This window comes from Ranitomeya variabilis, chromosome 4 (genome assembly GCF_051348905.1).
Source record: "Ranitomeya variabilis isolate aRanVar5 chromosome 4, aRanVar5.hap1, whole genome shotgun sequence".
NCBI lineage: Eukaryota > Metazoa > Chordata > Amphibia > Anura > Dendrobatidae > Ranitomeya > Ranitomeya variabilis.
Genome location: NC_135235.1, coordinates 604,565,884 through 604,588,801, shown reverse-complemented (window position 1 = coordinate 604,588,801; position 22,918 = coordinate 604,565,884). Strand labels below are relative to the sequence as shown.

Below are 22,918 nucleotides of genomic sequence, written 5' to 3'. Positions count from 1 at the left end.
AACCCGATGTTTACCCTGGTTACAAGCGAACGCATCGTTGGATCGGTGTCACACACACCGATCCAACGATGACAACGGGAGATCCAGCAACGAAAGAAAGTTCCAAACGATCTGCTACGACGTACGATTCTCAGCAGGGTCCCTGATCGCTGCTGCGTGTCAGACACAGCGATATCGTATGGATATCGCTGGAACGTCACGGATCGTACCGTCGTAGCGACAAAAGTGCCACTGTGTGACAGTACCCTTAAGGTACCTTCACACTAAACGATATCGCTAGCGATCCGTGACGTTGCAGCGTCCTGGCTAGCGATATCGTTGTGTTTGACACGCAGCAGCGATCAGGATCCTGCTGTGATATCGCTGGTCGTTGATTAAAGTTCAGAACTTTATTTGGTCGTCAGATCGCCGTGTATCGTTGTGTTTGACAGCAAAAGCAACGATACCAGCGATGTTTTACAATGGTAACCAGGGTAAATATCGGGTTACTAAGCGCAGGGCCGCGCTTAGTAACCCGATGTTTACCCTGGTTACCAGTGTAAAATGTAAAAAAAACAAACAGTACATACTCAACTTCGCGTCCCCCGCCGTCCGCTTCCTGCACTGACTGAGCGCTGGCCGTAAAGTGAAAGCACAGCACAGCGGTGACGTCACCGCTCTGCTGTTAGGGCCGGCACTCAGTCAGTGCAGGAAGCGGACGCCGGGGGACGCTAATGTAAGTATGTAGTGTTTGTTTTTTTACATTTTACACTGGTAACCAGGGTAAACATCGGGTTACTAACTGCGGCCCTGCGCTTAGCAACCCGATGTTTACCCTGGTTACCCAGGGACCTCGGCATTGTTGGTCGCTGGAGAGCGGTCTGTGTGACAGCTCTCCAGCGACCAAACAGCGACGCTGCAGCGATCGGCATCGTTGTCTGTATCGCTGCAGCGTCGCTTAGTGTGAAGGTACCTTTAGGCCTCATTCAGACATCAGTTTCTCATATACGAGTGCCATTCATGTTTTTCAAGGATAGCACTTGCGCATATGATAGTCTATGGTGTAATTCACATGTCAGATCATTTCCTCAAACATAGTGGTCCGTACAAAGACTTGTCTGATATTGATCTCATTCTCAAATAAAAATTACCAATACAAAAACTATGGGTCCATGGTGGGGGGGGCAAAAAAAACAAAACACCCAGACAGCACTCTGATGCTATACGTATGCCAATAGATTTTCAAAACAAAACAAAAAAAACAAACTCTGAAGGTAAAACTGACACCCTGACCAGACTCTGATGAAACGCTAATCAAAAACACTGGCGGGACTCGGACTGTTTTTCTCGTACGAGAAAAATCAATGGTATCTGATTGGATTGATCCTCCTTTAGTAAGTACTGAGAGCAGATAAAAATATACAGTAGGGTAAAAAAGTATTTATTTAGTCAGCCACCAATTGTGCAAGTTCTCCCACTTAAAAAGATGAGAGAGGCCTGTAATTGACATCATAGGCAGACCACAACTATGAGAGTCAAAATGAGAAAACAAATCCAGAAAATCACCTTGTCTGATTTGGCAAGATTTATTTTGCAAATTATGGTGGAAAATAAGTATTTGGTCACCTAAAAATATGCAAGATTTCTGGCTCTCACAGACCTATAACAACTTCTTTAAGAGGCTCCTCTGTCCTCCACTCATTACCTGTAGTAATGGCACCTGTTTGAACTTGTTATCAGTATAAAAGGCACCTACCCCCAACCTCAAACAGTCACACTCCAAAATCCACTATGGTGAAGACCAAAGAGCTGTCGGAGGACACCAGAAACATAATTGTAGCCCTGCACCAGGCTGGGAAGACTGAATCTGCAATAGGCAAGCAGCTTGTTGTGATGAAATCAACTGTGGTAGCAATAATAAGAAAATGGAAGAATTTCAAGACCACTGATAATCTCCCTCGATCTGGGGCTCCACCAAGATCTCACCATGTGGGGTCAAAGTGATCACAACGGTCAACGATCAACGGTGAGCAAAATCCCAGAACCACACAGGGGACCTAGTGATTGACCTGCATAGAGCTGAGACCACCGTAACAAAAACTACCATCAGTAATACACTACGCCGCCAGGGACTCAGATCCTGCAGTGCCAGACGTGTCCCACTGCTTAAGCCAGTACATGTCCGGGCCCGTCAGACGTTTGCTAGAGAGAATTTGGATTATCGAGAAGAGTATTGGGAGAATGTCAAATGGTCTGATAAAACCAAAGTAGAACGGTTTGGTAGAAACAAAACTCGTGTTTGCAGGTGACAGAATGCTTAGTTGCATCCAAAGAAACCCATACCTACTGTGAAGCATGGGGGTGGCAACATCATGCTATGTGACTGTTTCTCTGCAAAGGGACCAGGACGACTGATCCGTGTACATGAAAGAATGAATGGGGCCATGTATCGTGATATTTTGAGCGCAAACCTCCTTCCATCAGCAAGGGCATTGGAGATGAAACATGGATGGGTTTTCAGCATGATAATGATCCCCAAGCACACCGCCAAAGCAACGAAGGAGTGGCTTCGTAAGAAGCATATGAAGGTCCTGGAGTGGCCTAGCCAGTCTCCAGATCTCAACCCCATAGAAAACCTTTGGAGGGAGTTGAAAATCCGTGTTGCCCAGTGGCAGGCCCAAAACATCACTGCTCTAGAGGAGATCTGCATGGAGGAATGGGCCAACATACCACCAACAGTGTGTGCCAACCTTGTGAAGACTTACAGAAAACGTTTGACCTCTGTCATTGCCAACAAAGAATATATAACAAAATATTGAGATGAACTTTTGTTCATGACCAAAATACTTATTTTCCACCATAATTAGCAAAATAAATCTTGCCATATCAGACAAGGTGATTTTCTGGATTTGTTTTCTCATTTTGACTCTCATAGTTGTGGTCTACCTATGATGTCAATTACAGGTATCTCTCATCTTTTTAAGTGGGAGAACTTGCACAATTGGTGGCTGACTAAATACCTTTTTTCCCCACTGTACATGCACAAGCTCAAAAATGCCAACCCCCAGCAGCCTGAAGAGGAAGCTCCTGGATGTGTCCATAACAGCTAAATGATCTAACCCTTGTCCTTTAGCCGATACCTCTGAGATGATCCTCCTGATAGAGGACATACTTTTTGGAGGATGGAGCTTCCATTGAATGTATGTGAATTCTCCTAGATGCTAAAAAGCAAAACTGCAGACAGACCACACAAAAAGCCACATGTCGTCTTCCTGTCAGCATAAACAGGATATACATATATATTAGAGGAACAATGAGGCCACGCAATACACAGTCCTGGAAAAATAAAATCTATTGCATCAGTTACAGTAGTTTATATCAGCAACTTTCACAACATGGAGAGACCTATGAAGCAGAAGTCAACTATTTCTACAGGTGTCAGTGGCCGCTGCACATTTTGTCAGGCGCAAAAAAAGGTCTGCTTGCAAAATTAGTAACTTCTCAATAAGGTTTCCTGCTCCAAAGCCACAGGTTTACAAAACATCTAACCAACACGCCTACGATATGCCCGTCCTCAAAAATTGAGAGCTGATGCGTTCATAACAGTCATGGTACATACCACTAACTTGTGGTCTGAATAGAAAAATCAAAAGAGTAGGGACATATCCGGACATGTAGTATATATTAGCCGTAAAGAGCATCAACATCCAGAACCTTTCTACTAGCGCACATACAAACCTGAAGAAGTACGGTGTAGGGAGGTGCTGAGAACCTTGACCCAAGAGTGTACATGCCACATGGGCAGCTCGTACAGCCACTACAAGAGCCCTGTCCCGGATGTCCATTCTCTTTGCTCCTGGGTGAGACTAAAAAACAATTCCCACACAAGGAACATGTAGGCAATGTCCTGTCAGGACAATACATGTAGGATCCTGTGTGCACTAGAACTACTACAGCATCAAACTATTCATTCAACTAGGACAAAGCTACAACACAAGCTCAAGTGCTAGAGAGGTAAAAGCACGTGCAGTATGAAAAACCTGATTTATAAAACCTCTTATGGTATGTGTACACAGTGTCTTATAGACGTTGGCATAGCTGTAATGTTTTTAGGTAAAAAGACCCTTCAGGAAAAAGCTGGCTTTTTTCCTTGAAACATTATTTTTGGCATCCATCAGGTCATTTCCTTTTTTGGCCTTTTATTCTATACAGAAAAGTGTCGGAAGACGTCAGAAGAATGGTCAGGTCATTTCTTCTGGCCACTTAACGCCTTTCCAAGTCTGAAGCAAATAAAAGAAGTTACAAAAGAGTAAACCTATTCACAATGAGTCGTTTTGACATTTCTGTGCTTATGATCTTTCTTAACATTTATGATTTTATTTTTTTTTTTTTAAAGGCTGGTTCCAGGCAGAATACACCTGAAATAGACATTGCATGCTCATACCCTAACTTGGTAAAATAGAAGATATTCCCTCTAAACGAAAACAGTAGCGACCCAAATAACTTGGATGACGGCCATGAACTTGCTGACCTAAGGGGATAAGTACAATTACCCTGTTAAACTGTGTAAAGAGGTTCATACAATTCAGCCTATTATTCTGCTGATCCTAAAGAAAGTTAAAAACCCTCTATCAGAGCATTCTTGAGTATGGGAAAGTCGGGAGAGATAGTTGACCAAATGGTTCTTTGACCCACAGCTATTCATCGTGTATGCCAGTTTTAAGTTTTATAGTAAATAATCCCCATCTGTGTAGAAACCTTCCTTCTAGACGTTGAGCACCTCCCCTTGTTGTAGTCAAATAGAGTGAAAGTCCCTCTACGGACAGATAGCATCTCAGTCAGCACCTGGAAAAGACCATACACAAGCCAGATAGCTGGGCAGTGACTAGAAAACAGTACATGTTTTCTTATGACACATACATGTGACACCATATAATATGAAGGTAAATGGATGATTAGCATTGACTAGCAGCCATCCACAAGTTTCCCAACTTCCACAGACGTCAATTACCTCTATGCTGCTGACCATCAACAGATGAGTCCTAGACCATACCTCAACAATCCTAGGTGAGCTTGGCGCCATGTTCTTTTTCCTCCTGGAGGTTCTGCTAAAAAAGTCCATCATGGTCCCAGGCCCTGATCCTCACATACGCTACCCACATTTCTGAGTCCTCTTGTGCATAGTAACCCTAAGCAGCCACACTACCAACATAAGAGAAAGAAGAACTAGAAGTGGTTGTGACGGGCTTTGCACATTTCCTGTGTTAGGTGGAGAAAGGAAACTGTAGAAAAATCAGGTGGTATGTTTATAGACTCAGGAGAACAGAAGATGAGAAGTACTGTGCAGAGGGGATCCTACACGCAAGTGTTCGCTAATGCTGCACATTCTGGTTCAATACAGGGTCTATTGGGAAAAGTATTCCAAAATTTCTACAAAAAGAATCTGTATCCAGAAATGCTTCTTTCTGCATCTACATGTAGATATCACCAGTTACGGACTGGGACTGAAATTCAGCCCTGGCATTTGAAATCACATAGGCCCATGCTGTCCCCGTCCCTGAGCATCAGATGAGGATATATTACTAATATTACCCTGGATGGAGGAAAGCAAGATTTACTACAAGACCAATATTTCTAATGATACCAGAGGCCTGCTGGGGTAGGCGACGAAGTTAGCGACTTTGTGCTCCATCACAACTCTTAACAGTATAGGTGTCTTGAGAACAACGACTGTTAACAAGGTCGAAGACAAGGCGGCCCACAATCAGACAGGCCCTTAAGGCATTTGCCAGAATAGCCAGTCCGGCCCTAGATATCACCACCTTTTCCATCTTTGCTTCTTTTATTTCAGTGGCTCTTCTTTCTGTGCTACCAGAAGACTTCTCTCACTCTACCTTTGTCTCTTGGTGCTTCTCCTACTGCCAGGGATAGAGTCGTCAAAAGTTGCCATATTATTGTTAAGTGTCCTTGGTCAGAAATCGACACCTAAGTTTTGTTCAGGTTCGATTTTAGCTTGTAGTTCACTTAAAGGGAACCTATCATGTTGAAAATAGGATCTGATCTGCAGGAAGGATGTTATAGAGCATGAGGAGCTGATCAGATTCATATCTATTTTTGTGGACTTGAATGTTATTAATTAAAATCCCTGGTATTTTTATGTACAGTTGTGGCCAAAAGTATTGACACCCCTGCAATTCTGTCAGATAATACTCAGTTTCTTCCTGAAAATGATTTCAAACACAAATTCTTTGGTATTATTATCTTCATTTAAGACAAATTAGTCTTAAATTAAAAAAACACAAAAGAGAATGAAGCAAAGCATTGATCATTTCACACAAAACTCCAAAAATGGGCCAGACAAAAGTATTGGCACCCTCAGCCTAATACTTGGTTGCACAACCTTTAGCCAAAATAACTGCGACCAACCGCTTCCGGTAACCATCAATGAGTTTCTTACAATGCTCTGCTGGAATTTTAGATCATTCTTCTTTGGCAAACTGCTCCAGGTCCCTGATATTTGAAGGGTGCCTTCTCCAAACTGCCATTTTTAGATCACTCCACAGGTGTTCTATGGGATTCAGGTCTGGACTCATTGCTGGCCACCTTAGAAGTCTCCAGTGCTTTCTCTCAAACCATTTTCTAGTGTTTTTTGAAGTGTGTTTTTGGTCATTGTCCTGCTGGAAGACCCATGACCTCTGAGGGAGACCCAGCCCTACATTATGCTGCAAAATTTGTTGGTAGTCTTCAGACTTCATAATGCCATGCACACAGTCAAGCAGTCCAGTGACAGAGGCAGCAAAGCAACCCCAAAACATCAGGGAACCTCCGCCATGTTTGACTGTAGGGACCATGTTCTTTTCTTTGAATGCCTCTTTTTTTTCTCCTGTAAACTCTATGTTGATGCCTTTGCCCAAAAAGCTCTACTTTTGTCTCATCTGACCAGAGAACATTCTTCCAAAACATTTTAGGCTTTTTCAGGTAAGTTTTGGCAAACTCCAGCCTGGCTTTTTTATGTCTTGGGGTAAGAAGTGGGGTCTTCCTGGGTCTCCTACCATACAGTCCCTTTTCATTCAGATGCCGACGGATAGTACGGGTTGACACTGTTGTACCCTCGGACTGCAGGGCAGCTTGAACTTGTTTGTTTGTTAGTCGAGGTTCTTTATCCAACATCCGCACAATCTTGCGTTGAAATCTCTTGTCAATTTTTCTTTTCCGTCCACATCTAGGGAGGTTAGCCACAGTGCCATGGGCTTTAAACTTCTTGATGACACTGCGCACGGTAGACACAGGAACATTCAGGTCTTTGGAGATGGACTTGTAGCCTTGAGATTGCTCATGCTTCCTCACAATTTGGCTTCTCAAGTCCTCAGACAGTTCTTTGGTCTTCTTTCTTTTCTCCATGCTCAATGTGGTACACACAAGGACACAGGACAGAGGTTGAGTCAACTTTAATCCATGTCAACTGGCTGCAAGTGTGATTTAGTTATTGCCTAGTTATACAACTGTTAGGTGCCACAGGTAAGTTACAGGTGCTGTTAATTACACAAATTAGAGAAGCATCACATGATTTTTCAAACTGTTTTGTCCACCCTCTTTTTTATGTTTGGTGTGGAATTATATCCAGTTTGGCTTTAGGACAATTCTTTTTGTGTTTTTTTCATTTATGACAAATTAAATGAAGATAATAATACCAAAGAATGTGTGTTTGCAATAATTTTCAGGAAGAAACTGAGTATTATCTGACAGAATTGCAGGGGTGTCAATACTTTTGGCCACAACTGTATGGGAGTCCAGTGGGCAGTATCTATTCAGTGACTGACAGTCTTCCCTGTATGACTGTGCAAGCAGATAGCTGTCAATCAGTAGGACTGCCCACTGGACTTATGTTACAAACATCAGGGATTTCGGTTATCCGGAATCTTCTCCCACTAACGTATATATCATTCTGCTCAGCTTCTCCTCTTCTATACTCAGCTGCTCACAGATCGGACTGCATGTACAATGTGACAGGTTCTCTTTAAGTAGGTATTTGTACTGGAAAATTAGTCAACTCCCAGTTTAAGACACTGGTGTACTTTGTTATCTTCTAAGGATACATTCACATGGGACTTAAACTCCACAGAGTAATTTACACCACATTTGTGCATATCTTGTTGAAATGCTGTAGATTTGCTGCATGTCTCACCCTTTGCGTCGCAGGCCAGTTTACATTGTGGATTTTTCCTTTAGTGTGTGAATGAGATCTCTCATCCACAATGCAGGCAGAAAATCCACTGTGTATCAGACCCATGTTGACACACTTTTAAGATCATGTGAACACAGTTTTCTTTACTGTGCAGAAACTCTCCAAATCCCACTCAAAAACTTGGGAAATTTTGCTCAATTTCTGTGCCCACTAATACTTTAAGCAGATTACATTTTTTCAATAACTAAGTTTTTCAGGTTAGATGTAAACCACATCGAAGACAGAAGCAAGCCCTGTGGTACTCCGTATTTTGAGGAAACTGGTATTGTGGAGGATCAACCGAGAGATGCTCTTTGTGGTCTTCAAGCCAGGAAGGAATTGCACTGTACCATCTAAAAGCTGCGCAATTAACTGCAGAAAACATCACTATTATTAGTATTATTATTATTATTATTATTATTATCAGCCTTCAACTTGATTTCGAGCCATGGCGACTTGAAGGGTGACAAGGAAAGATCGAAATTAACAGAAGCAATTCTACTGTCCAAGGTCATGCTGAAAACTCCAGCCAGCCCTATAGGTCAGATAGTTATAGGATTACTCTTATCTATAGGTCAGATATTAATAAGGCTGATAAGTGATCTGTAGCTGTAGAGCTGATCTTGATATGAAGATATCCGCACCATTCATGGTGTAAAAATAGGAATTATGATAACCATAATCTGCACAATCATTTCCAGCTTATAATTAATCACATATATGTTGCACGGTGGGTCAGAGGTTAGAACGGTCCCTTTGCAGTGGAAAACCAGAGGAAATCCACACAAATAGGAGAACATGCAAACTCATTGTAGATGTTGTGCATCTCACAGGAGTTTGCATCTGGGTTTAAATCCAAAGGACAGCATCTCCAAGACGTCTGTATGTTTTTCCAGTTTTTTACATGAGTTTCCTCCCACACGCCAAAGACACACTGATAGGAAATGTAGATTGTGAGCCCCTATGGGGATAGTGACTATTATGTTTAAAAAGTGGTGTGGAATAATATGGCACCATGTAAGTAAAATGTATCATGTGTTGATATAATGCCACCATACGCAAATTAATAGAGAGGTCACTGCTATTAATTGGAGTATCATAACGACAATTAAGGGGGTAAAGCACTTGTCTCCCAACATCTCATCTCAGGAAGCAATGACTGGCCAGGCTAAAGTCAACACCATCCGAACTTCAGTTCTCCTGAATGGAGACTTTCAACCGCTTCCCATCTACATTAGATTATGAGCAAGGTGTATAGGGAGGTCAATGGAGAAAGCATATCTATCCGGGGTATGCAGACAATGATGGGTGCGCAGAATTTTTAAGTGCCCGTCCCTCTGGGTGTGTTACACTCATCGCACAAGGTTTTCTGAGTGACAAGAGCACAAAACAAACAGTGGTGACATTCTCAGGTCGCAATGTGTACGCCGCTGTCAGGTGTGGCACATACAGAGATGGTTCACTAAATTATTGGACCTTGTTAACACCCAATCTAAAAGCAGAAACCTTCCCTTAGGTCATGTACAAAGCCTTACTACTGGTCACTGGCGGACACAGACAGAATAGGACCCCTGTGCAAGAACATCATATGAGCCCTTTGCAGTCCAATATCTCATTATAATACATATATGTTTTGGGGGTAGAAACGGGCCCCCTTACCTTTAGAGGCCCTGTGTGGCCGCACCAGTGATGTGTCCGCCCCCCGATACTGGTTCCGTGCACATCCAGTGGGACTTCCAGAGCACAAGATGCCTGCGGCAGGAGATTTTATGCCGCAGGTCTCTGGATAGGTACAGATCTTCCACCTTTACATCCATCACCTACGCGCACGGAAAATAATGGCAGACCACGGTCCGGGGCACAGTATCGTAATCACTAACAACCGGTAAGGTGGATACGTCCTCCCTAATAGTGAGAGTCAGGTTGTGCATTACCTGTTGTCGCAGATCCCGGCTTAGGCGTCCTGATAGCACCTGGATGGAGTAACCCTGAAGCTGCAGGTCACCTGTGCTTCACAGGCTCTGGATCTCACTGCCACATCCTGTGTCAGGTGACGCTGCATGCTATTTGCATTGGGAGTGGCCACGAACCAGTGTACCCTTTCAATTGAAGTTAACCCTTCAGTCACGGAGCATGTCAATCCAGTCTGACCACTTCTCATTTCACTATGTGTCACATTCTTGTAAGTCACCGTTATTATCTCAAGTCCATTGTAACCTGCGGCAAGAATTCTCATTGAATTTAGTCATTGCTGGGCTTGGGTCCGTATCTTCCCAGAATAACTCACCTGAGGGTCTACCTCCATTTGAATGTTAACATGAAAACCACCTGCCTAATATTGCGTAATTTCGTCCTCATGCCAAAAAAACAAACAAAACAGATCTACGGTTTCCAACAGAACATTGCCCAGAGAATCACACTGCCTCCTCCGGCTCATCTTCTTGTTACCTCTGTTACCCAGGTAAACAACGCGCACACACCTGGCAACCCTTAGGCTAAAAGAAAATGCGATATTATTCTTATTCTGCACATATGCCCATTTTAAGCACTTTCGGTGGCGGACGGGAGTCAGAATGGACACTGACTGGTCTGCAGCTGGATAGTCCCATGTACAGCAAGCGGTAACGCTCTGAGTGGTATAACAAATTTCTATCATGGTCAGCAGCAGGGTTGGACTGGGGTGCCAAGGGCCTACCAGTGACATTGATACTTAGGGTCTACTGTTCAGCTCCGAGGAACTCTGTTCACAAATTGGTCTATGCTTCTATATACTAATAGACTAGGTAGTTTATTAAATTATAGGCAAGATTAGATGATGCCCTCATCTGTATATATTTCATTACGTGTACACCTTATTTATGGTTAGGGGGCACACGCCTACACAGCGGCACACCGGGGGACTCACCCGTTCCCCTGTAGACCGGCAGTAATTTTTTTTCAGCAATTTGTGTTACAGGAGTTCTACTAACAGAAGGACCTTCAGTCTCATTGCAATAAGCCTTGTTACAGGATCACCGGTTGTCCTCCTTTGGACCACTCTTGGTGGATACTAACCACACCCAAGGACCTGCCATTTTGGCGACACGTTGATCATCAGTCATCTAGCCTTCATATTTTATCCCTTGTTAAAAATCACTCAGACGCTTTTACTAAGCCATGTCTCTTGCTTTCAACACATCAACTTCAGGAACTGACTGCCCACGTGCTCTCCCATAAATCTCATCTCTGACAGGAGCCAATATCATGATATAAGTAAAAGCTTTGAGAAATAATAAAATGTATGGAGAAGCCAGGGTCTATTATGAGGGTAAAAGGAACCGGAAAAAGCACAGGTGACCTTAGTCTTATAAAGCAGCAGACAGAAATGTGCTCTATAAAACCTCTCCTCCCCCACACTGGGCAGGGTGCTCCTAGCTAGTAAAGGCCAACGCTCCACAACTTGCAAACATCTCCTACAGAATATAGCAAGTCTGTATTCATGTGGACGATGCACCAAGTGTGGACATACTTTTTCATTTAAAAAGTCTTACAACATAAAAAGTAATAAAATAATATACTACATATACACACATACTTATTAAGCTTCTTAGATGCCATTACAACACTATCAATGTAGTGGAATACCTCTTTAATATACTGATGACATCTCTGTAGCATGTCATCAATATCAGATTGTTAGGGGTCTACCAGGCACAACCACCAATCAGCACCAATGACAACGGCCAGCGACCTAATCAGGGAATGGAACCGAAAAGTACAGCTCCTGTGTAGTGACCATTGACGTGAATTGCATCTCAGGCCCTATTGAAATGAATAGGAGTCAAGCTGCAGTTCCTGGGAAGATCCATTACAAGGAGAACAGAATTGTATTGTTTGAGCTGCTGTCTCTTTACATTCGGCCACTACGGCCCAAAACCGGTGAGTGGTCGGGGGGTGTCCCAAAGATCTGATATTGATGACCTATTCCAAGGATAGGGCATCAATAGAATAAGCCTAGACAACTCTTAATTTCCATACACAAAACAACTACTTATAACCTAACTATCGTAAGGCCCTATACAATAACAAAAAGAAGAAATAATGAAACAATTGGCTAAACTACCGGTACATAAAACAAAGCCTAACTGGCAGTAAACAATTAAGTACCAAAGCCAAAGCTAACTGGCCTAAAAATAAAGCAAACTAATCAGAATTTAACAAGACGTCTTTAGGGCACGTGTGCACACAGTTTTTTTTTTTAGATGGTTTTGGAACAGAAACTGAATGGAAACTCTCGCAATCTTCATCAAAAACTTGAAGTTTCTGCTACGAAAAAAAACCCTCCATGTGCACATAACTTTAACATTGTAAAAAAAAAAGTCAAAGTCCAAGTTTAATACCTGAAAGACTGAAAAGAAAAAAAGCGAAGATGTCAGAAACAGCTCACCACCAGGAAGGAGACAACTAAGCCAGGAATACAGGCCTGTCTGCCCTCATCCCACAATACCCCCTCTCCAAAAAAAGACCCTAAATATGGTCAGTGTCTCATACTAGAAAGCGAGCTTGAACAAGGTATAAGCAAATTTTAATTTCTGACTAGGGAGTCGCATTAAGTGACCTGGACCTGGTGAATTCTTCAAAGCCTGTCCTTTGGATCGACGCATTTCACTTCCTCTCCCCTAGACAGTCATAACATTAAGAGAAGGGTCTACTTCTGTCTTGGGGAAGTTTCAGTCATGAAGTCCAATATGACTCCTGGCTCTAAAAATTCTCCCTCCCAGTAACGAGTAACATGATCTGAAGATTTCCAGGATCCCAAATCTGGATATCTTCAAGGATCTCCCCCACCAGCCAAGCTGTGTGATGACCTTTAGTTTTGCAATGACCTTGCTATTCACTGTCTCTGTGACCATGCACAGGACCTACAGGGTCTGGAATGGCGTTACGTACAGCACTGCTGTGTCTAAATTTGGGCAGGTCAGTGTCTTATGGGTGGCCCCTTACAAAAACCAACATTTCTTAAAATGAGACATGAAAATCCTACTTCTCAAAATATCTCAACGTGGCCAGCTCTGCAGAGTTGTGCTGCAAAACTACAGCCAGCAAACATCCTGCAAGGCAGTGACCACAAAGGTCGGTCATAAAGTGAGGTGCTGTAATATCCAGACAAAATAATCTACTTCTGAGAATAATATAAATTCTGTACAGTGAATACTGACCATGGCCATAAGTCTTCCTTCCAACCATGCACATTAGATCAGTAGCGCAGCTACCGTGAGGCAGAGGGTGCGGGCGCCCCAGGCCCCATGCTCAGAGCTGCCCACCCAGAGAGAGCCACGCTACCCTTAACCAGTTAAGCCCCGCGGTAGAGCAGGGAGTCATGGTCTCCCAAAACTACTGTTCTAAGTTCTGTAGACCGCAAGTTGCTTTAAGCCTGCGGTCTGGAGAGCGGTCAAGGCACGATGCGGTGACGTAATTGAACTGCGTCTCCAAGTCATCCTATGCATGCGCCGGAACGTTGGTCCGCCTATGCATTGCTGGTGGAGTTGTCAGGATCGTGGATTAGATGATTAGATCATGTTTTTTTATTTTGATTAAAACTTGTGGACGCATTATAAACAATGAGGGACATTGAAACAGTGGGGGACCCCTATACATTATAAGGGTCCCCACAGTAGCACCTATAAAGTTTGGGGGCCATTATACAGTTTGAGGGCTAATGTGGTGCCTATTATACAGTTTGGGGCCTGTAATACAGGAGCAGTTATACAGTTTGAGGGCTAGTGTGGGGGCCATTATACAGTGTAGGTTCTACTGTGGGGGCCATTATGCAGTGTGAGTGCTTCTATGGGTGTCAGTATACTGTGTTTAGGGAACCAACGGGATGACGCCATATAATTATTGAAGTAGTAAAAACTTCTGAAGTAAATCCCTCTAAAAAGTCACAAAATCTTTCGCGTTGCTCAAAAAAATTGCAACTTGGCGTTTTCATGCTACTTTCAGCAAGCACCGCCAAATTAGAGCTGAGGAGAAGCAGGGACATAGCGTAACAATGCATGCCCAACAAATTAAAGTGGCAGTGTACACTACTTGAGTCCCTCACTGGAGCAACCATTCTGGCGAGGTGCAGAACACTGAGAACATGCGCCAAATTCATTATGTGACCTACAGCACATCTTACTCCTGTACACCCCCGATTAAGACTTGCCTGCAAAACTCTAGTCTTAGGCTACGTGCACACGCTGCGGATTTTGCTGCGGAATTTTCCGCAGCCGATTTGCAAAATCCGCAGTGCAAAACCACTGCGGTTTTCACTGCGGTTTTTTGTGCGGTTTCTTCTGCGGATTCCTCTGCAGATTTTCAACTGCACTTTCCTATTGGTGCAAGTTGAAATCCGCAGCGGAATCCGCAGAAAGAAGTGACATGCTCCTTCTTTTTTTCCACAGAGAATCCGCGCGGATTTTTCTGCATCGTGTGCACTGCGGATTTTGTTTTCCATAGGGTTACATTGTACTGTACCCCGCATGTAAAACTGCTGCGGATCCGCAGCGTCAAATCCGCTGCGGATCCGCAGCAAAATCCGCAGCGTGTGCACGTAGCCTTAATAGGGGACCAAAGTATTTTGAGACACGCACCATGGAGCACAAGGAAAAAAAGAGTGAGTGTGTGTGTGTAAAAGTGAAACTCATATTATATAGAGTAATTACAAACAGAGTGATCTATTTCAAGTGTTTATTTCTGTAAGGGTATGTGCACACGTCAGGATTTCTTGCAGAAATTTCCTGAAGAAAACCGGAAATTTTCTGCAAGAAATCTGCATTTTTTTTTTGCGTTTTTTTCCCATTTTTTTCGCGTTTTTTTTAGCATTTTGCAAGCGTAATTAGCTTGCAGAATGCTAAAGTTTTCCAAGCGATCTGTAGCATCGCTTGGAAAACTGACTGACAGGTTGGTCACACTTGTCAAACATAGTGTTTGACAAGTGTGACCAACTTTTTGCTATAGATGCTGCTTATGCAGCATCTATAGTAAAAGATAGAATGTTTAAAAATAATTAAAAAAATACAAAAATGGTTATACTCAACCTCTGCAGACAGCCAATATCCTCAGCGGCGTCCGTTCCTATAGATGGTGTGGTTCAGGACCTTCGATGACGTCGCGGTCACATGACCGGTCTCGAGACCAATCACAAGACTGCGACGTCATCGCAGGTCCTGAACCACACCATCTTTAGGAACCGAAGCGGCAGCATGCAGCGGTGAGAGGCGGGAACACTCCGGGGGCCATCGAAGGTGAGTATATGACTATTTTTTAATTCTTTTTTTTGACCAATTATATGGTGCCCAGTCCGTGGAGGAGAGTCTCCTCTCCTCCACCCTGGGTACCAACCGCATATAATCTGCTTACTTCCCGCATGGTGTGCACAGCCCCGTGCGGGAAGTAAGCAGATCAATGCACTCCTAGGTGTGCGGAATCCCCGCAATTCCACATTTTTAATGAACATGTTGCTTTTTTTTCCGCGATGCGATTTTTTCGCGGAAAAAAATGCAACATTTGTACAAAAAATGCGGAATACACTGTAAATAATAGGAGGCATATGTTAGCTTTTTTTTCACGTTTTTATAGCGAAAAAACGCGAAAAATACTGACCGTGTGCACATGGCCTTAATGTTGATTATGGCTTACAGCCAATGAAAACCCAAAAAGTCATTGTCTCAGTAAATTAGAATAATTAACAAAAAAAAAATAAACAAAAAAGGCTTCCTAAGCATTTCAAAAGGTCCCTTATCTGTTTCAGTAGGCTCCACAATCATAGGGAAAACAGCTGACTTGACAGATGTCCAGAAGTCATTTATTGACACTCCACAAGGAGGGTAGGTCACAAAAGGATATTACTAAAAAAGCTGTTTACAGAGTGCTGTATCCAAGCATATTAATGGAAAGTTGAGTGGAAGGAAAAAGTGTGGTAGAAAAAGGTGCACAAGCAACCGGGATAACCGCAGCCTTTAAAGGATTATTGAGAAAAGGCCATTCAAAATTTTGGAGGAGATTCACAAGGAGTGGACTGCTGCTGGAGTCATTGCTTCAAGAGCCACCACACACAGACATATCCAGTACATGGGCTACAAGTGTCACATTCCTTGTGTCAAGCCACTCATGACAAATAGACAACACGAGAAGGGTCTTACCTGGGCCAAGGAGTAAAAGAACTGTTGCTCAGTGGTTGAAAGTGTTGCTTTCAGATGAAAGTAAATTTTGCCTTTAATTTGGAGAAAAACGTCCCAGCGTCTGGAGAAAGAGTGGAGAGGCCACAATCCAAGCTGCTTGAGGTCTAGTGTGAAGTTTCCACAATCAGTGATGGTTTGGGGAGCCATTTCATCTGCAGGCGTAGGTCCACTGTGTTTTATCAAGACCAAAGTCAGCGCAGCCGTCTACCAGGAAATTTTAAAGCACTTCATGCTTCCCCCTGCCAACAAGCATTTTGGAGATGGAAATTTCATTCTCCAGCAGGACTTGGCACCTGTCCACACTGCCAAAAGTACCAATACCTGGTGTTAAAACAACATCATCACTGTGCTTGATTGGCCAGAAACTCACCTGACCTTAACCCTGTAGAGAATCTATGGGGTATTGTCAAGAGGAAGATGAGAGACACCAGACCCGACAATACAGATGAGCTGAATGCTGCTATCAAAGCAACCTGGGCTTCCATAACACCTCAGCAGTGCCACAGGCTGATCGTCTCCATGCCATGCCGCATTGATGCAGTAATTGATGCAAAAGGAGCTCTGACCCAGTATTGAGTGCATTTACTTAACATAGTAGGCCAACATTTCAGATTTTAAAATAATTTTTCAAGCTGGTGTTATAAAGTATTCTAATTTACTGAGATAATGACTTTTGGGTTTTCATGGTCTGTAAGCCATAATCATCAACATTAACAGAAAAAATAGATCACTCTGTTTGTGATAACTCTATATAATAGATGAGTATCACTTTTTGTATATAAGGACTGAAATAAATTAACTTTTTGATGATATTCTAATTTAGTGAGAAGCACCTGTATATACACACATACACAGGGAGGGGGGAGGTGAGGGATTTACCATAAGGCTATGGTCAGATGGCAGTAGATTTTCTCAAAAAGAATTGGGTAGGTTATGCAAATGACAGTCTGATCAGTCTTAGTTTGAGCCAAGTGTCTGCATAGTGTGCTCTGATTGTCTGAGAGAATCAGGAGACACTGTCAGGAGAAGACGTAGGACAAAATTTCTCCATTGCGTGAGTCTGCAGAAATTGGGCTGCACTCAGATGTCATCAGAGTGCAGTCTGATGTTTTCCACATACCCAGAGACTTGAATGAGTGAGTGGCATCCAATTTCAAAGTGAAATCCCAGCATTTTTTTCCCGTCAGAGTGAGGAAAAAAAAAAAATCAGATAGCATTCGTCCAATGTATACGCTCATGTAAGCGAGCCCTAAAGAGAATGTGCACAGCTAGTCATGCCAGCTACCCTCCCACTTTTTACAGAACGGCTAGAGAGGTGTAAAATAGTAAGACATACACTCTTTGCAGTGCATGTCAAATCTGATCATTGCCTTACAGCTACATGCACACATCCAATTTTTTTCATCCGTCTCCAGTTTTTAAAATGAAAATGAAAAAAAAAAACAGGCAAAACAGATGACACATTGGAGAAAAAGGGTCAATTTTTTAAATGTAAAATCGGATTTGTGAATGTAGCCTACATCTGACATTTGTCCACAGTGGGGCAGACTTACTAATCTAGTTGTATAAATAGACAGCATATACCAAGGGAACGATTCAGTTTTTGCCAGAATTTGATCATTTCAGAACGATTTTAAAACTTGGTGGTGAAGGGGGAGGCGTGGAGTAAATTATAAATTCATCATAATTTCCACAAAGTTGTAGCAATTTGCAACAGCCTATTTACTCCAGGTCCTGCCTGGTACATTTTTTATGATGGCACATGGATGGTAAAAAACGTGCCAGATTGGCATTACTCAGTAATGAAGTGCCAGTCTGAAAAGTCACAAAATTTATGACAGCGCAAAAGTGTCTAAAACACGAAATAAACATCACTCATGGCATGTGTGCAAAAATCCAAGCCAAAGTTAGTGTGCACTCTGAATAGTGGAACCTGCACCAGTGTTTTTTTTTTTTTTCATACCAAAATCTAGTAAAAAAAAAAAAGATTTTTAGCCCCAAAAAATGATTAGTGTGAAAGCAATAGACAGTTTTTGTTTTTTTTTAACAGATCTGTTCCAAAATTCTACTGAAAAAACACTTGGAAAACTATATTCATTTCTGTGGGAGGCTACTTTGTGGTTCAGATCTGGAGTTTTTCAATATAGATCTTCAGGAAAGCAAATACGGTAGCTCAAAGCTCTCCTTAAAAAATAAAAAGTGCATTTCTTGAAATGATTTCCAAACAAAAAACTTGTCATTTTTGTGCACCTCATCAAAACCATAGTGTGAACGTAACCAAAGAAAGACTCTTGGACAAATGATCATTGTGCGCCATAGAAGCTACGTAGAGAAATACAAACCGGAATGACAGGGCGCAATGTGGAGGACGAGTCCTCATCCATGTTATGGTGCCGAGGACAGAAGGAGGCCATAAAAATACTTAAGAGTCAATGTCAGGTGGCAGCATAAAGCACATCTTTCCTCACATTGTAGAATGATGGATAAATCATATATTAATGCGAAACTCTTCACGTGCTGCACGTTTCCTACTAGTCACTCCCAACCACCAGGACTTATAGTGAAGGGTAAAGCAGATTGATGGCGGATTCCTGCATTTCTCAGTTGCTCTACACCACTGCTAAAATCAGCTTTACGCGCAGGTGGAGTCCACCTAACACACCCCTCCTCCAGCAGTCAAGGCCTACAGCACCCCCTGCTGGTCACGAACTGTACTGGACGCAGATTCTCTAGAAAGCAATATCATATATACCACTTGGGTGGAGCACAATCTTCTGCAGATCTACAGAGTGATCAGTATTAATCCACAGGTATGATTCTGGTGTAAAATTAGATAAAGGAACCTGAGCAATCACATAATCCATGTGAAAAAGCAACCGCCCCTCTAGAAGAACAGGTTGTTCTATCGCTATAATACCTTCCTAACAGGTGCTGTCACATTTAGACTATGGAAACGCAGCAAGGTGTTGCACGACATCAAGTTATGTGACCAACTGGTTTCCAACTTGCTGTCACCCGCCTATTTCTAAAGCAGCATTTTTGCTGAAAAAATGGTCAAATTACACACGATTTACATTGAAGTCTACAGCAAGTGAGTCCCATGGAGACACTTACGATTCAGTGTTGCCTTCGCGGTAAGTTGCAATGTGACACTGCAGGAATCATCGGAGGCAAAATCACAATGCGACAACGCAATGTCAATGTCAGCGTGTAGCCCTAGCCTATTTGAAAGGTTTAGCTGAAAAACAACATTTATTACCTATCCACCATATAAGTGATAAATGTATGATCGATTTGATCCCCTAAAGATCACTAGACTTGGCAGGTGCCCTTCTGGAGTATGAATGGAGAAGGGTCACGCTATGGTTAATGTCTGCAGGACTCACCAAGAAAAAAAGAGTTGTATCCCATATGTACTATTGTAACCACTTCTCTGAAATACAGTCTCTGGACCCCTGTTCTAATGATTGTAGGGGGTCTGGTCTTAGTTTTGGGGCCATGCTTATCACTTATCCTGTGGATAAGCGATGGATTTTTGTGTGGGATAACCGTGATTAGTGTGTTCTTCTTCCCCCTCTGATGTTCTTCAGAGCCATTGGAAAGTCAGCGCCTTTAAGGTCCATCTCCATCTTCTCGGTTGATTTCAGTTCATAACATTCATGTTGTGTCTCCTCAGCTTATTCACGTGTAGGCTTGTTCCTGTGTTCTAGATCCTTGTATTTGAACAATTCAGCATATGAATGGGCATCTGACCTTCTCCTGAAGAACTTTTTGATCCAGGGTATAGTTCTCAGCTCTCCAGTAAAGCTTCCTGTGATCCACATTGCGACATATGAAAGTTGGTGCCACCACCACCACCCAAAGACAGTGAATCTGGTGGAGACTATATGACATGACATAAAATAATTTGCAAATGCTTATTGTATCCAGTATCAAAGCCGTATGTGATGATTGTGTCATTCTAAAATTCACCAAAGGTGACAGTACTGTATAGCAGGGAGTGTGGAACTATGTGGTACCCTGAGACTGGATTAATCATGGTAGGTTTAGATAGAGTAGATGGTATTGCATATTGTAATAAGAAGGAACTCTAGCTTTTTCTCTATGTATTTATATGAAGCTGACATTGTTATGGGCCAAAATCATATCCCATGTAAGTCTGTATGACAAAATGTTGTTACTTTGTAAGATATATGCCTGACCCCCAGCTGAAGCATCACACACGAAACGCACATTGGCAAAGGGTGACTACATGAATAGGAAAATCTGTTGTAGTAACTTATCTCTTATTTCTTCATGTTTTCTTTATACTGTCATCTTTCATGTTAATGACGTTAATTGTGTAAGTTGCATTACTATCTTTATGGGGTTCTTTATCTCAAGTATTTAGATTTTTTTATTTTAGTTATATATTATCCACTATACCTCCTCCCTCTTTGCATGTACATTATGTTCCCTCCTTTCTCATTATTTGTTTTATTCCTAACATCACTTATTACGTATCTGACTTCCACATATAATAAATAATTTATTTCTATAGCGCCAATATATTCCACAGCACTTTACATTTTAGTGGGGACTTGTACAGACAACAGACATTACAGCATAACAATAATCACATAAATCAACAGATACCAAGAGGAATGAGGGCCCTGCTCACAAGCTTACAATCTATGAGGAAATAGGGGAGACACGAAAGATGGATGGTAACAATTGCTTGTATTGTTCAGACCAGCCATCAATATAATATATAGGGTGTTCACGTAATGCTGCATGAACCAGTAATCAACCAGTATGTGTAAAAGTACAGACACAGAGGGCTATTAGTTGCATGAAGGTGTGAGAACAGATGATACAAGGGTCCTAGTTTTGAAGAAAATGTTGTATGGGCAAAACAGGGATAGTTAAATAAATATGTTGAGGCGATAGTCTGAACAAATGCATTGTTAGGGCATGTTTAAAACTGTGGGTATTGGGGATTAATTGAATTGTCTTGGGTAATGCATTCCAAAGATTGGCGCAGCACGTGAGAGGTCTTGGAGATGGGAGTGGGAGGTTCGGAATATTGAGAATGTCAATCTAAGCTCATTAGCATAGTGGCGGAGTGCACAGGTGGGGTAGTAGACTGAGACGAGGGAGATGTTGAAGCGTGGAGCGCTTTGTGGGTTAGAGTGATACGTTTATATTGGACTCTGTACAGATGGGTAACCAGTGCAACAACTGGCATAAGGTAGAGGCATCGGTGTAGCGGTTGGCAAGGAATATGACCCTGGCAGCTGCATCCAGGACAGATTGGAGCGGGGAGAGTTTAGTCAGAGGGAGGCCGATTAGTAGAGAGTTACAATAGTCCACATCAGAATGAATAAGAACAACAGTCCGAGTTTTTGCAGAGTCAAAGTAAGAAAAGGTAGAATTCCAGAAACGTTTTTGAGGTGTAGCTGACATGAGCAGGCGAGTGATCGGATGTAGGGAGTGAATGAAAGACCTGAATCAAGTAGGACACCAAGACAGTGGGCATGTTGCTGGGAAGTAATGGCAGAACCACACATGGAAATGGCAAAATCGGGCATAGGTAGGTTAGTGGAGGGGGAAACACAAGGAGTTCAGTTTTTGACAGGTTCAGTTTCAGATAGAGGGAGGGTATGATGTTAGAGAATGCTGTAAGACAATCGCTGGTGTTCTGTAGTAATGCAGGGGTGATGTCAGGAGACAATGTATATAATTGGGTGTCATCAGCACAGAGGCGGTACTGAAAACCAGAGCTACTGATTGTTTGTCCAATAGGGGCAGTATACAAGGCGAAGAGGAGAAGGCCTAAGACTGATCCTTGAGGAACCAAGACATGAAGGGCAAAAGGAGAGGAAGAGGAGCCAGCAAAAGATACAGTGAAGGAGCGGTCGGAGAGATAGGAGGAGAACCAGGACAGAACGATGTCCTTGAGGCTGATAGAGCGTAGTATAGTGGGGAAGAACTTGTGATCCACAGTGTCAAATGCTGCAGAGAGTTCCATGAGAATCAGCAGAGTAGTGACCATTAGATTTAACTGTTAGATCATTAGAGACTTTAGTGAGGGCAGTTTCAGTAGAGTGTAAAGAGTGGAAACCGGATTGTAGAGGGTTAAGAAGAGTTATCTGAGAGATAGCAGATTAGATGAGAGTGGACCAAGAGTTCCAGGAGTTTAGAGATGAAGGGAAGATTCGAGACAGGTCTATAGTTAGCAGCACAGTTTTGGTCAACAAATTTTTTTTAAAGTAACGGATATATGCTGGCGTGTTTAAATAAGGAGGGAAAGATACCGGATGAGGGAAAGAGGTTGAATATTTTTGTTAGGTGAGTGGTGACAGCTGGAGAAATGGACTGGAGGAGATGTTAGGGAATAGGGTCACTGGCACAAGTAGTAGGTCGAGATGATGCAAGACACCTGAACACTTCTTCTTCCGTAATGGGAAGACAGAGAGTGAGCTAGATGCAGTGGGGGTGGAAGGACAGTGCATGGAATGGAGAGATTGGG

General features: G+C 42.6%; 1 protein-coding gene across 6 annotated transcripts in view; it reads right to left on the bottom strand.

Moving 5' to 3' along the window:
• The window catches only part of ARHGAP27 (Rho GTPase activating protein 27), an 82,026-nt gene that overhangs the window by 39,365 nt on the left and 19,743 nt on the right, over nucleotides 1–22,918 (bottom strand). Inside the window, exon 1 of one of the 6 annotated variants that reach the window (XM_077253319.1) lies at nucleotides 18,750–19,129. The exons of 4 other annotated variants lie outside the window; for them this stretch is intronic. In XM_077253319.1, coding sequence (XP_077109434.1) covers nucleotides 18,750–18,821 — 72 coding nt within the window. In that variant the 5' untranslated portion in view covers nucleotides 18,822–19,129. Of the gene's footprint in view, nucleotides 1–5,032; nucleotides 5,186–18,749; nucleotides 19,130–22,918 lie in introns of those variants that run through there. One more of the 6 variants, XM_077253318.1, reaches the window with a different exon arrangement.